The sequence below is a fragment of the Monodelphis domestica genome, chromosome 6 (genome assembly GCF_027887165.1).
Source record: "Monodelphis domestica isolate mMonDom1 chromosome 6, mMonDom1.pri, whole genome shotgun sequence".
In the NCBI taxonomy this organism is placed as follows: Eukaryota; Metazoa; Chordata; class Mammalia; order Didelphimorphia; family Didelphidae; genus Monodelphis; species Monodelphis domestica.
The window spans coordinates 20,455,910-20,473,014 of NC_077232.1; the positions used below are offsets into that span (position 1 = coordinate 20,455,910).

Genomic DNA, 17,105 nt, shown 5'->3' on the forward strand with positions numbered 1-17,105 from the left:
ATGGCACACAATTTCTTGTATTTGGTCCCCTGTTTCTGGAGTGTAATCCCTCATCTTCTTTTCTTTGTAAAGTCCTGGGCTTTCTTCAGAGCAAGCAGATGCCATCTCCCACATGATGACTTTCTGTATCTTTCCAGTTGTCAGTAAAAGCCTGCTTCCTGAAATCACTTTGCATCTACTTTGTATTCATTTATCTCTGTAATCCCTTTGTGCTTTTATGGAATATGCCCTCCTTCAAAACAAGGACTATTGATTGGGTTTTGACCTTTGTGTCCACAGAATTCAGCATAGTCATTTACACAAAATATGTGTCTAATAGATGTTAGTTATACCTGGTATGATGGCATAGACATGATTCCTGATATGGGGGAGGTGGAGGCTGTTGGATTGCTTTGAGAATCATCAGGCTAAGCTGAGTGGCTTCCTGAACTAATGGTGACACCAATATGGAGAGCAACTAGGCTGCCTAAGAAGGGAAAAATCAGCCCTAGCTAGAAATGAATAGATCAAATATCCCAAACCAATTAGTGGTAAGAATGGGCCTCTGAGGGGCCAATGCCTTTCCAGAATAAGGAAGGTAAAGTCAATCTCAAAAATATAAAATCAATTTTTGTTACAATCCTCTATGATATAATCATCATCATAATCTTCATCACATGGTAAGTGGGCCAAGCATTCAAAGTACAAAAATTAGTTCAAGGAAATAAAAATATCAAGGGGAGAAGGTAAGGAGCATATCATCCTTCTTGTGTCTGCAACTGAAATTTTCAAGAATGTTTTCAGAGAGCTCACAGAGGATGAATTATCTCCTTCCATTATAAAAAAAGAGTTGTTTTATCCATCTCTGTGTAAGAATTTATCTTTTACATACTATATTATTTTTATATCAGGTCCTGGATTATAAAGACTGTATTAGGTAGAATTGCTGAGCCAGGAGACCTGGCTCCATTCAGTCTATAGATTTTTGAATTATTTTGGTCCTGAGGAATGTGATTCTTTTGACAGGAAAAGTTCTTTAATAGTATTTTTTTTGGCACATATGAAAAACTTCACCTGCAGTTTGGGGAAGGGCTGAAGACTGACGGAACATCTCCTAATTAGCTATCACCAATTAAATATGGAGTGGGATGTTCAAGAGAGGGGCTGAATATTGAGCTCCAAAAAATGTATATACATACCTGTGCCAGAAATTTCCATTTCTAGTGTAGGGTTTGAATTTAGACATAGTTATACAATAGAAGATCTATAATCTCCTATTTCCTACCTCCTATTTCCTATGCCAACTCTCCTCCAAATAAAGCATTGGTGGTTAACCAAACTGATCTCCATAACTCTCATCAAACTTCCACCAGAAAATTTAACCCACAATAGAACCTAATACCAGTGCATCATCTTTCACAGATAATAGTCATTAACACTTCAAAATACTCACATGGGTACCAGTTAAGATCAGGACCTTTAAGATCTCTCATCAGGCGACCTTCAGATCTTCAGTACAGGATTCCTGCTTTTGGTTCTTTGATGTGTTATTCAAATGTTTTTCTTTTTTATCTATGGAGGATTTAGAGTTGAAGTTGGGTACCTCCAGGATACGCTACCTGGAATTTTGAAGATCAAAGAGACTGACTTCAGAAGGAACCACTATCATTAACTCCTCTCATGGTAACCTTACTCTAATTACTCCAAGTTAGTTTTATTTTTAGGTCTCACCAGTTAAGGAAATCTTATCATTCTTCCTTTGGCTCTTCCACAAAGACAACTAATTCTTGAAACTTAGAAAATGGAATATGAGACTTTCTTTCTTATGGTCTATTTTCTCTGATGGATATCTAAGTAGAGTTGTTGATTAATTGTCACTGGGCACTGAAGAAGTTAGGATGTTAGAAAACAGTCATCTTTGATGCAGTTCTCTCATAAAGAAAATTATCACTACTGTGTTGTGGCAGGACACCCAGAGTACTTGTATTCCTTTGTTGAATAGTAATAGCTGAATTGAACATCTGGTTAACAAGAATAATTATGAATATAGGAAGTGACTAGATGGTACATCTTACTCAACTTGATTGAAGCCCAGGTGAGATTTTCTGTGACCCAGAGACTACTCTGACACCTTCACTGGGTCCATAGTGGTAGACTTCTAGAGCTCTTCAGGATCATGAGACAACTTGTGCTCTCATTCAGCCTCACTCCTCCAAACTTGTTAGTGTTTCAGACTCTCTGTTTCTCCATGCTGATATGCTACCGTATCTCCCTCCATGGACCTTCCCTCAAAGCTTTTCCTTAATGTCTTCCTTACAAAATATCTAGCCTTTATATAGTATTTTAAAGACTGTAATATACTGATGGTTCATTCTACTCCTCTGTGATTTTTGGATGTCCCTCTATGGTCAGATAATAATCCAGAGGTGTTAGACAGTTGTCTCATTAAGCTATAGGTTAACATGGAATAGAGATTTTTAATTTAGGGGCTACCAAATCAGATTATGGATAGATTTCAGATAATTTTGTATGGGGAAAAGAACTCCACTAATCTTTTACTGAAATATAGTGCTTCCTTCCATTTTTAGCTAAGAAAAATATTTCAAGAAGGGATTCATGTTTCTCCATCCTGCTAAAGGAGTCCATGACACAAAAATGGTCAAGAATCTCTGTCATAGAGGATTATATATTTTTAAATGATTAGACAGGCTTCTTACTTACCATTCCTTTGGTAACATGGGAATAGGCATGAATTTCTCTTGTATTTGGGTTATCAATCTCTCTTGCTAACCAGTTGTATGAATTTGGGTAAGTCACTTCCTGCTTTGTTCCCAAGTTTTGTTTTTGGTATAATGTGGGGATTGGAATCAATGATTATTAAGATCTTTACCAGATTTAACATTCTATGACATAATAATTCTAAGACTCAGTTTCTGTACCTATAAAGTGGGAATGATATTACTTCCTACTGTTATAAGCGAGAAAAGGTTGGAGCAAATTTGCAGAGGCATGAGGCTCACAGGGAGAGAATTTTAGAATGGGAAAGTAATGGAGAGACAGTTAACTGAGGCTTAGGGGTCTTTCTCTGCTCTTGACATAGAGAGATAGGTTACATTTCCTTAGTGGCTGATACTACCCTATACTACCCTGAATTCCCTATCCTGTTTTGCTGTCTGGTTGCCCTAACTGCTCTGCTACTCTGCTGCTCTGCCTGCTTTACTGATCAGTTTTATCTACTTCAGTTCTTGGTGATCCTGAACCATATGGCATCTGATTGTGAGCCCAGGCCTGGGTCCTTTTGGATATAGGACCTTCCCTGGGCCCTGTGAGACTTACACAGATCCTTTCTTTAAAACCAGTTGAGGGGAGTTTAGTTGAGGTTTATCCAAGATCAGGGACTGGAGATTTAGGCAGTTAGAGATGATTAGTGTAGGGAAAAATCACTCTGGAGAAATCTCTGTGAAGAGATATTAGATCCTAGATTATTAGACAAATTAGCTATAGGTTATCCCATACCCTTTTGCCTTATTCTATTATTATTATTATTTATAAAAACCCTTACCTTCTGTCTTAGAACCAATAATGTCTATTGGTTCTAAGGCAGAAGAGTGGCAAGGGCTAGGAAATGGGGGTTAAATGACTTGTCCATGGTCACATAGGTAAGAAGTGTTTGAGACCAGATTTGAATCTAGGACCTCCCATCTCTAGGCCTGGCTCTCTGTCCATGGAGCCACCCAGCTGCCCCATTTATTCTTTTATTAAACCTACTTCTCATTTTATTTGACTGGTCTGTGTGTATCATCTTAGAGTCAGTCTCTGCCTGGCTGGGTTTGTTGGTCTTCTCAAACCTGTTAATCTTCTGATACTGGCCCAAACCTATGCATCTGGCCCCATTCCCTAAATCATCCTCCTAACACTACTTAATGTAGTCATCCTGAAGAGCTACTTAGATTATGTATGTGGACTTTCCTTGACTGAACAGTATGAACCATTGTTCCAATTGAATGAACAAGGAGTTTTCAGATGAAGAAATCAAAGCTATCAATAATCATAGTAAATCATATTAAAAATGTTCTAAATTACTCTTGATTACAGAAATGCAAATTTAGATAATTCCAAGATACCACCTCACACCTAGCATATTGGCCAATATAACAGAAAAGAAAAGTGATGAATGTTGGAAGGGATGTGGCAAAATTGGGACACTAATACATTGTTGGTGGAGTTGTGAAATGATCCAGCCATTTCAGAATGCATTTTGGAACTATGCTCAAAGGGCTATAAAATAATGCATATTCTTTGATCTGGTAATACCATTACCAAGTTCTTTCCCAAAGAGATAAAAAATGGGGAAGGACCTACTCATACAAAAATATTTATAGCAGCTTTTTTTTTTGTGGCAGCAAAGAACTGGAAATTGAAGGGATATCCATCAATTGAGGAATGGCTGAAAAAACTGTGACATATGATGGTGATGGAATACTATTGTACTGTAAGATGATGAGAAGGATGATTTCAGATAAAGTTGAAAGACTCACATGAAATGAGACAGAGTGAAATAAGCAGAAATAAGAGAACATTGTACACAGTTAACAGAAATATTGTGGAGTGATTAACTGTGAAGGACTTATTCTCAGCAATGCAATGATCTAGGAAAATTCTGAAGGACTAATGACAAAGAATGCTATCCACCTGCAGAGAAAGAATTGTTGTTTTTGGAGTCAGAATACAGATGAAAACATACTATTTTTCACTATTTTTGGGGGGTTTTTATTTGGGGGTTTTGTTTTAAATGAATATCCTCTGACAAAATGAACAATATGGAAATATATTTTGCATAATAATTCATGTATACTCTGGATCAAATTGCTTACTATCTCTGGAAAGGGGGAGGGAAGAGAGGAAGGGAGACAATTTGGGTCATATAACTTCAGAAAACTTATGTGGAAAATTATTATTACATGTAACTGATAAAATAAAATATCTTTACAAAAAAGTAAAATCTAAATAATTGGAGAAAAAAGATTATGTATGTGAATGCACTTTGATAAAAAATAAGCAGCATACTCTCATTTTATAAGCATATTCTGCATTAAGTATTCTATGAAGTATCCCAAAAGTCTTAGTGCACTTTTAAGCTATTTATAACTTAATGAGTTATTTAAGACATTGTAGCTTAGAAATGCACCAAGAATTTTGGAGTACTGTTTATTATTATTAATGTTTGGGAGATATTAGTAAATATATTTTTGACACCGTTTGAAGGATTTCTCTAGCATCTTGACAGATCTTTTCTTTCTTTTTTTAAAAGCCTTAGAATTTCCATATTAGAATCAATACAATGTATTGGTTCCAAGGTGGAAGGGCAGTAAGATCTAGCCGATGGAAGTTGTGACTTGTATAAAAATAGGCCAGATTTGAACCCAGGACCTCCCATCTCTAGGCCTCCACATATCTTTTCAAGTTTTGCAGCTTGTTTGACACATTACCCCATAGCTGAGACCATCTAAAAGTAACAACACATACCATTTATATTGCACTTTAAAGTGTGCAAAGCACTTTATATAGACTATCTTATTTGAATCTAATAATACCCCTTTGAAGTAAGTGATATTATTATCTTTTTTTAAAACCCTTACCTTCTGTCTTGGAGTCAGTATTGACTCCAAGGCAGAAGAATGGTATGGTCTAGGCAATGGGGGTTAAAAGACTTGCCCAGGGTCACACAGCTAGGAAGTGTCTGAGGCCAGATTTGAACTTAGGACCTCCTTTATATAGGCCTGGCTTTCAATCCACTGAGCTACTCAGCTGCCCCCCTTATTATCCTTTTTTGAGAAATGGAGAAACTGAGGCTGAGAGGTTGAGTGACTTGTTCAGGGTCACACCAGTAATAAGTATCCTAGATGATGTTTCAATTCAGGTCTTTCTGATTCCAAGTCCACCATTCTCTTAATTAGAGCACTGGTCTGCCAAATAAGGGAGGCAGGATGGATGTCCTTTGTCTGGATGCATTTCTGAACCAATGCATTAAAATGCAAATCTTGACTTATAAGCAACTCTTTACTAGAATCTTCACAGCCTCTTTTACCTCCTTGTTCCTCAGACTGTAGATCAAGGGGTTCAGCATGGGTATCACGATACCATAAAATACAGAAGCCACTTTATCATTCTCTTGGGATTCACTGGAAGAAGGTTGTAAATACATGTAAGAGAGTGTGCCATAGAAAATGATGACAGCCATCAGGTGGGAGGCACAAGTAGAGAAAGCTTTGTGCCTCCCTGCGGCTGAGGGCATCCTTAAGATGGCAGCCAAGATGTAAACGTAGGAGAGAAACACAACCAGCAATGTACTTGACAGATTAAAACCCACAAAAACTATTAACAACATGACATTGACATCAACATTAGAACAGGAAAGGGCCAGGATTGGGGGCACATCACAAAAGAAGTGATTGATTATGTTGGAATTGCAGAAGACCAATGAAAAGGCAAAGCCTGTGTGAACAGAGGCATTCAGGGATCCCATGAAATAGGATCCAGTGAGTAGCTGGACACAAGCCTTCCGGGACATGACCACTGCATAGTGTAATGGATTACAGATGGCCACATAGCGATCTATGGCCATGGCAGAAAGAAGGTAACATTCGATTGTGGCAAATGTAGCATAGACCAATAATTGGACTACACACCCTGAGAATGAGATAGATTTATCTGATACCAAGAAGTTCAGTAACATCTTGGGAGTGATAGCAGAGGTATAACAGAGGTCAACAAAGGCCAAGTGTTGAAGGAAAAAATACATGGGGGTGTGAAGGCGAGAATGATATTTGATGAGCAGAATCATACCAACATTGCCCACCAGAGAAGTCATGTAGATGACCAGGAACACAATGAAGAGAATGTATTGTAATTCTTGTCGAACTGCAAATCCCAATAGAATAAACTCAGTCACTCTGGTGCCATTTCCTTGAGTCATGGCTTTCAAATCATCTGAAGAAGAAGAAGAAAGAAGAAGAAGAAAAAGAAGAGGAAAAAGGAGAAGAAAGAAGAAGGAGAAGAAGAATAAGATGGAGAGAAGAACCAAAAGTAGATTATTGACCCAAAATTAGGAATGAAATCATCTTTTGTTATGTTTTCTTTCAGTTGCTGAGTTTGGTACTACTTAGAACTTAATGGTTCTACCATTAAGGTTACCATAATGATGGAATGTAAATAAAGCCCAGGAAGCAGAATTATGAGACCTGGGTTCATGTTCTATTTCAACCTTAACTGTGTGACCATAGAAAAATTAGCTAACTTTTCACAGCTTTAATCTCCTACATCTGTGAAAAAAGAGATTACAGGGGGTAGCGTACTTGGGTAGCTCAGTGGATTGAGATCCAGACCTGGATATGGGAGGTCCTGGGTTCAGATCTGACCTCAGACACTTCCTAGCTGTATGACCTTGGGAAGTCACTTAACCCCCATTGCCTAGTCCTTACCACTCTTCTACCTTGGTTGATTGTACATAATGATTCCAAGTTGGAAGGTAAGGGTTTTTTTTTTTAAAGAGATTACAATCCTATTTGTTATTTCAAGGTTTCCAGGACAGTATCTTGGTACAATTTAAAGTGTTGTTTAAATGTTATTAAATTTTATAAATAAATTAAATAAATGTTATTAAAATTCCTCTACTAGTATTTGACTTAGTTCTAGAAATGCTATCTTTAGTAGTGTTAAGGAAAACAAAATTATAATAAGTATACAAATTGGTAAAGGAGACAAAATCTACCAAGTTGTAGATGACAACGTGTTATCCTTGGTAAACTGGGGAAAATAGGTGAAAAACTAATTGAGCCAATTAATTGCTTCAGCAGGGTTGTCAGAGACAAAATAAATTCACAAATGTTCTCATTATTTCTCAAAAACCAGGAACTCACCAACACAGTACTCACAAAACACAGGAAGAAATGCTAATAAGAAAAATACCATTCATAATCTCTACAAAGTGTGTTGGGAGGAGAAACAGGATATTCCAATGTCAGGAAAATGCCATTTATCTGGGTGTTAACCTACTACTATACAGAGAAGATTTATAGAGACATTGCTATAAACACTTGACAGGCGGAGGGAAGTACATCATTGGAGAGGTATTCACTATTCCAGGTTGGTACACACCATTACAATACACATTCCCAAACTACCTGAAAACTGTACTTATTGGTAATCTGAGCTCTTGGTGTTGGCATTCACAGTTCCAGTGATCTCTGGTCTATTGCCCTCCTACCCCTATCAGTCCTACCATTAAGCCACTCACATTTATTCACTTTTCTCCACTTATGTAAACCATCTAGTGGCTTTGTTCTGGCCCTCATTCTCTGTAATATGGATTATTGTAATAGCTTCTTAATTAGTTTTTGCTACCTCCCCTGGATCTCTTCTTCAATCCTTTTTTCATGCTACTGCCTAAATAATTTGGTTAAGGCAGAGGTCTGAGTAGGTTGCTCCTCTTTTCAGCATCATTCAGAGATTCGTAATTGCCTCTTGTATGAATACTGACATATTTAAGGCCCTCTGCAATTTGGTTCCATTTGATCAATTCAGTCTTATTTCACAGTATTCCCTTCTTTTACATATTTTACATTCTGGGGAGATTGGCCAGACTGCTAGCTTCACCTCAGATCAACCTTCCTTCTTCTAGGTTCCTGGAATGTGTCTCATCTAATTTTTTACAAAATCCTCAACTTCCTTCAAGATTCCTCTGATGTTGTGACTCCTCCATGAATTCCTCCCTGAAAATGATCTTAGCCCTTCTCAATGCTTACAGCTCTTTGCTTGAATCTCATTTATTTCCTCATCATTCCACCCCCTCTATTATCAGATATATCATGGTACAATAGTCATCTAAATACTCCTTACTTCTGGATATATTACCTACAGATGTCGGTGGTCGTATTGTTTGGTCCTTTTAGTCATATCTTATTCCTGGAGATGTCAGTTGAATTTTTCTTGGCAGAGATACTGGAGTGGTTTGCTGTTTCCTTCTCCAATGTGTCTCCATTTTACAGATGAGGAATTGAGGCAAATAAGAGTTAAATGACTTGCCCAGGATCACACAGCTAGTAAGTGTCTGATATCAGATTGAATTCACAACTTCCAGGCCCCATGCGCTATCCACTGTCCTACCTACCTCTTCCTATAGAAGTAGTTAGTATTGGACAATTACTAATCAGTATGTATTATGTGTATGTTTGTGTGTCTATTTAATCTTTGCATCTCTTATACTGTGGTTGGTACATATTGGAAAAATATTTGTTGATTTACATTAACCCTCTATGCCTCAGTATCCTGAAATATACAGATCATTTTAAGAGATTTCTAAGGTTCTCCATGTTCTAAATCCTAATGATGGTTATGACTGGCATTTACCAAGCGATTTAACTCTGCAAAGTCTTTTACATAAACTATCTCTTATTGGTAAGACATTTGAAAATTCCGCAACTTTATGTACTTTAATTAATTAATATCTCCTTTAATTCTCTGTAGATTACTTGACATCTGGGCCTTCCCTGAAGTTAGGTCAATTACTCTGGAATAGGAGAATTCCCACTCACTCATTCCATTAGCGGTACTTCCTTTTCATTGTGACTTCACTTACGAAGAAATCCTACACCAGCTTCTCTATCTTTCCCACACTGGCTTCCCAGGATTATTTTCCTGAGATCCTGGAAGAGTCCCTATTCATTGAGAATAGTGGGAGAATGGAATCATTTTAGAGGAAGCAATACCACCTTGGGTTTCCCTGTTTATATTAGGGACAGGCTGGCTGGCATCCTCAGATGACATCCTTGCAGAGCCCCTGTTGCAGACATACATCACCGAGGCCAATAATTTGGGATCCATTCTCCTGAGTATCGCTGGCCTCAAGGGATGAACAGTGATCATTATCTGATAGAATTGAGTCCCCTAAAGTAGAATTCCCATTACCATCATCATTATAGTTGTTTTCAAATTTAGCTACTGAGGGATTTAGCTGCAAAGTAATAATGAGCATCATCATAGAAATGCAATGGCTATTGAGCTACTTTCAGATTCAGGTGGACCTGGACTCAAGTCCTGTCTAGGATCCAAACTGGTTATATGTCTCTGCTGTGCAAGTCATTCATATTCCTACTATCCCTAGCAATTTTCTAAAGAGAGGAAGTGATGCTTTGAAGCAGTGGAGGGCATTTCTTCACTAGGATAGGATTCAATATGGAAACCAATGGTCCATTTCAGAGACTACTCCCTTTTAAATGCGAAAGCCTTTGGGACTTGGCTAGAACATGCCACAGATGTGATGTGGTGTTGATTTGGGGCTGATGCTGAGAAAAGAAGCAGTTCATACGAGAGCCTTTATAACTTGGTCTTCACATTGTACACACTTGGAAGTTCCATATCTTATGTCATAGATTTAGAATTGTAAGAGATTCTAAATGTCATTACGTCCAATCCACTCATTTTACACTTAAGATAATTGAGGCAAATCAAGTTAATAAATATTAATTAAACACTTAAGCAGGGGAGCTAAAAATCCAAGGTAAAAAAAAGGTTGTCATTGCTCTCAAAAAGCTAATATTCTAATGGGGGAAGATGAGCATAAGTGAGCTGAAAAGTGAGGGATAAGGGAAGGTACATAGATATGGTGGGAAAGTCTGTAGAGTTAGAAGCAGAGTTGGGAAAGGAATAATGGCTGGCTGACCTGGGCATATCCTCAAAATAAAAGTTCTGGGACGAATTCACTGAGACAAGAGGACATTGGGTTGAAGGGATCATGCAGGGTAAGAAAGCAAAGGAATTAAGGAAACTTCCATGGTCAGAAAGGAGCCGAGACTTGGTCCCAGGTCTTGAGAATCAGAAGTAGAGCAATGAGAGAATTACTGAGAAATTAATGAGTTTGGCCAGAATCATATATTTATTAAATGTTATGGGCAGGATTCAAAGCCAGGTCGTCCTAATTCTAACTTTAGAACTCTATCCATTATAACTACCCTGCCTTTCAAAGTAATTTTCAGCCAAACAGGGATTTGAACCCTGGCCCTAAGACTAAAAATGTCTATAAATTGTATATGCTAATATGGTAGCATGGAAAAGGCTAAGGATATCACTATGAAATTCCTATCAATGTCTCTATAGAAAAGGAAGATAAAACTCCTTTGTCAGGAGGAGAATAGTAATCTTGACAAAGTTCCTAGATTCAGTATTAAAATCTTGAATTGGTGAATTTGTGTGAGAGAATTTGTGTTTCCTACTACTAAGAATCGCTTGCATGTGTTTGTGGCTTCTTTAGTATCCTTAATTTTTCTTTAAGGTCTGTTTTGATTAAATGGCAAAGTACTTTGGTGTGAGACAACACACTGGATCGGAACTTAAACTGGATGTTTGGTTTTCAAATAATGCTGTGGACCAGGAAAATAGTGAAGACCCCAGTTTGGGGAGGGGGTATAAATACCAAGTAAGTGGCATTAGCTTCCTTTATCTAAATGAAGAGTCGAATACATTTAAAATCATCTTAAGAAAACAAGAACCCTCCTCTTGTTTTTCAGTGCTCTGAAGTGGTTATATGAATTAGGATTCCACTTTACCTTTTTATGTTCTTTTTTTTTCTTCCTTGAAGCTTATAGAGTCATAGGATCATGGTTTTAGATCTCAGAGCAAAGAGATTTCATATATTTAAATCCATTAATTTTACAGATGAAGAAACAGACCTGGAGTTGTCTAAAGTCACATAGGGATAATACATGTATAACTCAGTGGAATTGCTTGTTGGCTCTGTTATGGGGAAGGGAAAAGGGGAAGAAAAGAATCTGAATCATGTATACATGAAAAAATACTTAAAAAATAAATTAATTAAAAAAACCTAAAGTCACACAGATCATAAGTAGCTGAGTCTGTATTTGAACCCAGATCCTCAACCCCAAAATTTCAATACTTTCTCCACTTTCCTTTTTTTTTTTTACCCTTACCTTCCATCTTGGAGTCAATATTGTGTATTGGCTCCAAGGCAGAAGAGTGGTAAGGGCTAGGCAATGGGGGTCAAGTGACTTACCCAGGGTCACACAGCTGGGAACCTAGGATCTCCCATCTCTAGGACTGGCTCTCAATCTGCCCCCTTCTCCACTTTCCTATACTGTCTCTTTCCCTAAATTCTTGTAAGGAACACTTAATTCTTTAAAATAAACCAGAGAATGTAGGTGAATTCTGTAAACCCCCTTTCTTGCCTCCTAGGATAGAGACCAGCTTTTCCTTCATGAATACATAAATATTATTTGATAATGGCAGAAGTACAAGTCACATATATTCTCTGTTGCCTACTTAATGAATACTACTCACATTCTAAATTTGCTTGTGTATGAGTTACTTAATAACAGCTGATATAATTTCAAGAAATTTCAAGGAAATGACTTTGAAGAAAACCCAAGGAGATTTGGTGTATGATTTTAAACTTCTGGCAAAATCTAAGATTGAATCAGACATTTTTAGATCATTAGTAGAGACTCTCCCAACTGAGCTGCACCATTTCTTGATGTTGGCAATGGCACCTCCGTCCATTAATGGACATGAACTCTGTGATGCTGGCAATGCTTCAAATTCAACATATATTTAAATCAGCACCCTACTATGTATAATCTAGTCTGTTAGGCAGAGGGAACATAGAGTCAAAAATGAAAGCATCCTGGCCATCGTAGGCTTTCAATCCTCTTGAGGGATATAATATATAAGTGAATACAAATTACTTGAATAAGTTAGAGACAGTCAATAATAGCTGGAGATGATAAAGGAAGATTTGATTTGATTTGACTCTTGAAGGAAATAGTTTTGAAAGGGGAAGGGTTAAGAAATTAATAATAATAGAATATATTCATATTTCACATTTAAAAAAAAGTTCTTAGGACTGAAATTGGGACACTCAAAGTTTGGGAACAGGAGATAGATTTTGAGATCTCAAAGAAAATTGAAAACCCCACCACCACCCAGGCAAACATAATGGGAGTAACTGTGAAGAACGGTGACACTGAAGTCAAAGAAAAAGAAAATTTCCAGGAGAGGCTGGTTAACAGTGTATGTGGAAAGGTCAGAGATAACAAAGCCTGCCAAGAAATAATGAAATTCAGCAGTTCAGGTAATCATGCAGAACTCAGATTCAGAAGAATAGAGGGGTTGACAAGCAGATTGTGATTCCATAAGAAAGATGCAAATGGAGTAGATCTGCCAATGCTCCAAAGAAATTACCTGTGATTATGATATACGATTTGAGTGTTAAAACCAAAGTATATGTTGTACTATTTCTTTTTATTTTTTCTCAATTATATGTAAGCAATAATGTTTAACACATATTTAAAAAATTTTGAATTTCAAATTCTCTCCCTTCCTCTTATCCCCTCTTCTTGAGAAGGCAAGCAATTTGATATATATTTTACATGTGTAATTATATAAAACATTTCCTTACTAGTCATGTTGAAAAAGCAAAAGCAGACCAAAAAAGACAAAAAGAATGAATAAAAATAAAAAAAAAACCCAAACTTCATTCTACATTCACACTTTATCAGTTCTCTCTCAGGACTTGGATAACATTTTTCACCATAAGTCATTTGGAATTGTCTTTGATCATTATATTGCTGAGCAGATAAGTCATTCATAGTTGATCACAGTATCATATTTTTATTACTGCATATAATAGTCTTCTGGTTCTGCTCATTTCACTTTGTATCATTTCATGAAAGCCTTCCTGGTTTTTTCCCCCATTTGAATAAGTTTATTTAGTCAATTTAGAACATTATTCCTTGGTTACAATAATCACATTATTTCCCTCCCTTCCGTCCACCCACTCTTCCCACAGAAATGTGCAATTTCATTGGGTATTATTTGTGACCTTGATCAGGACCTATTTCCATGTTGTTGTTTACACTAGGATGTTCATTTAGAGTCTACATCCCCGACCATATCCCCTCAACCCATGTATTCAAAGCAGTTGTTTTTCTTTGGTGTTTTTACTCTTACAGTGTTTACTCTGGATGTGGATAGTGGTTTTTCTCGTAGGTTCCTCTAGGTTGTTCAGGGTCATTGTATTGCCACTAATGGAGTAGTCCATTACATTTGATTATACCACAGTGTATCCGTCTCTGTACAATGTTCTCCTGCTTCTGCTCCTCTCGCTCTGCATCAATTCCTGGAGGTTGTTCCAGTCTCCACGAAATTCCTCCAGTTCATTATTCCTTTGAGCACAATAGTATTCCATCACCCACATATACCACAATTGGTTCAGCCATTCCCCAATTAAAGGGCATCCCCTCATTTTCCAATTTTTGGCCACCACAAAGAGTGCAGCTGTGAATATTTTTGTACAAGTCTTTTTCATTATTATCTATTTGGGGTACAAACCCAGCAGTGCTATGGCTGGATCAAAGGGCAAACAGTCTTTTAGCGCCCTTTGGGCATAGTTCCAAATTGCCCTCCAGAATGGTTGGATCAATTCACAACTCCACCAGCAATGAATTAATGTCCCAACTTTGCCACATCACCTCCAGCATTCATTACTTTCCTTTGCTGTCATGTTAGCCAATCTGCTAGGTGTGAAGTGATACCTCAGAGTTGTTTTTGATTTGCATCTCTCTGATTATAAGAGATTTAGAACACTTTTTCATGTGCTTATTAATAGTTTTTATTTCTTTAACTGAAAATTGCCTATTCATGTCCCTTGCCAATTTTTCAATTGGAGAATGGCTTGATTTTTTGTACAACTGGTTTAGCTCTTTATAAATTTGAGTAATTAGGCCTTTGTCAGAGGTTCTTGTTATGAAGATTGTTTCCCAATTTGTTGCTTCCCTTCTAGTTTGGGTACATTAGTTTTGTTTGTGCAAAACCTTTTTAATTTGATGTAATCAAAATGATTGATTTTATATTTTGTGTCTTTTTTTCTAGCTCTTTCTTGGTTTTAAAGTCTTTCCTTTCCCAAAGATCTAACAGGTATACTATTCTGTGTTCATCTAATTTTCTTATAGTTTCCTTCTTTATATTCAGGTCATTCACCCATTCTGAATTTATCTTGGTGTAGGGTGTGGGATGTTGATCCAAACCTAATCTCTCCCATACTGTCTTCCAATTTTCCTAGCATGGGTTTGTAAACATGGGTGGGATGAGCTAACGTAATAAAAAAGACAATCCTACCCAAATTAATTTACTTATTTAGTGCCATACCCATTGAACTACCAAAAAACTTCTTTACTGAATTAGAAAAAACCATAACTAAGTCCATTTGGAAGAATAAAAGGTCAAGGATATCCAGGGAAATCATGAAAAAAACAATGCAAAGGAAGGAGGACTTGCAGTTCCAGATCTCAAACTATATTATAAATAGTGGTCATCAAAATAATTTGGTACTGGCTAGGAGACAGAAAGGAGGATCAGTGGAATAGACTTGGGGTAAATGACCTCATCAAGACAGCCTATGAGAAACCCAAAGATCCCAGCTTTTGGGACAAAAATCCACTATTTAATAAAAATTGCTGGGAAAATTGGAAGACTGTGGGAGAGACTAGGTTTGGATCAACAGGTCATACCCTACACCAAGATAAACTTAGAATGGGTGAACATAAAGAAGTAAACTATAAGTAAATTAAGCGAACCCAGAATAGTATACATTTCAGACCTTTGGGAAGGGAAAGATTTTAAAACCAAGTAAGACTTAGAAAGAGTCACAAAATTTAAAATAAATAATTTTGACTACATCAAATTAAAAAGGTTTTGTACTAACAAAACCAATGTAACTAAAATCAGAAGGGAAGCAACAAATTGGGAAACAATCTTCATAAAAACCTCTGACAAAGGTTTAATTACTCAAATTTACAAAGAGGTAAATCAATTGTAGAAAAAATCATGCCATTCTCCAATCGATAAATGGGCTAGGGACATGAATAGGCAGCTTTCAGATAAAGAAATCAAAACTATTAATAAGCACATGAAAAAGTGTTCTAAATCTCTTATAATCAGAGAGATACAAATCAAAACAACCCTGAGGTATCATTTCACACCTAGCAGGTTGGCTAACATGATAGCAAAGGAAAGTAATGAATGCTGGAGGGGATGTGGCAAAGTCGGGACATTAATTCATTGCTGGTGGAGTTGTGAATTGATCCAACCATTCTGGAGAGCAATTTGGAACTATGTCCAAAGGGCGACAAAAGAATATCTATCCTTTGATCCTGCCATAGAACTGCTGGGTTTGTACCCGAAAGAGATAATAAGGAAAAGGACTTGTACAAGATCATTCATAGCTGTTCTCTTTGTGGTGGCCAACAATTGGAAAATGAGGGGATGCCCTTCAATTGGGAAATGGCTGAACAATTTGTGGTATGGTGATGGAATACTATTGTGCTAAAAGGAATAATAAAGTGGAGGAATTACATGGAGACTGGAATGACTTCCAGGAGGTGATGCAAAGCAAAAGGAGCAGAACCAGGAAAATATTGTACACAGAGACTGATACACTGTGGTACAATCGAAGGTAATGGACTTCTCCATTAGTGTCAATGCAATGTCCCTGAACACTCTGCAGGGATCTAGAAGAAAAAACACTATCCACAAGCAGAGGACAAACTGTGGGAGTAAAAACACTGAGAAAAGGCAACTGCTTGAGGGGATATGATTGAGGAGAGACTCTAAATGAACACCCTAATGCAAATACCAACAACATGGAAATGGGTTCGGATCAAGGACATATGTGATACCCAGTGGAATTGCACGTCGGCTATGGGAGGGATGGCGGGAGGGGGGGGAGGAAAAGAAAATGATCTTTTTTTCCAATGAATAATGTTTGAAAATGTCCAAATAAAATAGTATTTAAAAGTAAAAAAAAATAAAAGGCAGAATTACCAAATTAAAAAAGGAGCCACAACAGCTCACTGAGGAAAATAGTCTCTTAAAAAATTTAAATTGGGCAGGTTCCATGAGACATCAAGAAAGAATAAAACAAAATAAAAATAACTAAAATATAGAAAAAAAGTGAAACATCTCAAATAACTGACTTGGAAAATAGACCCAGAAGTAATAATTTAAGAATTATTGATCTACCTGAAAGCCATGGTTAAAAATTTAGTCTCAATATCACA

General features: G+C 37.0%; 1 protein-coding gene across 1 annotated transcript; it reads right to left on the reverse strand.

Annotated features, from left to right (window-relative positions):
- Nucleotides 1-5,875: 5,875 nt before the first annotated feature.
- LOC100617620 (putative olfactory receptor 5AK3) lies at nt 5,876-7,117 on the reverse strand. Its single transcript, XM_016423638.2, has one exon. The coding sequence runs from the start codon at nt 6,953-6,955 to the stop codon at nt 6,026-6,028; it is 930 nt and encodes a 309-aa protein (XP_016279124.2). The 5' UTR covers nt 6,956-7,117; the 3' UTR covers nt 5,876-6,025.
- Nucleotides 7,118-17,105: the final 9,988 nt, after the last annotated feature.

Coding starts and splice junctions, on each gene's coding strand:
- LOC100617620 (XM_016423638.2), bottom strand. CDS start 6,955: ATGACTCAAGGAAATGGCACCAGAGTGACTGAGTTTATTCTATTGGGA.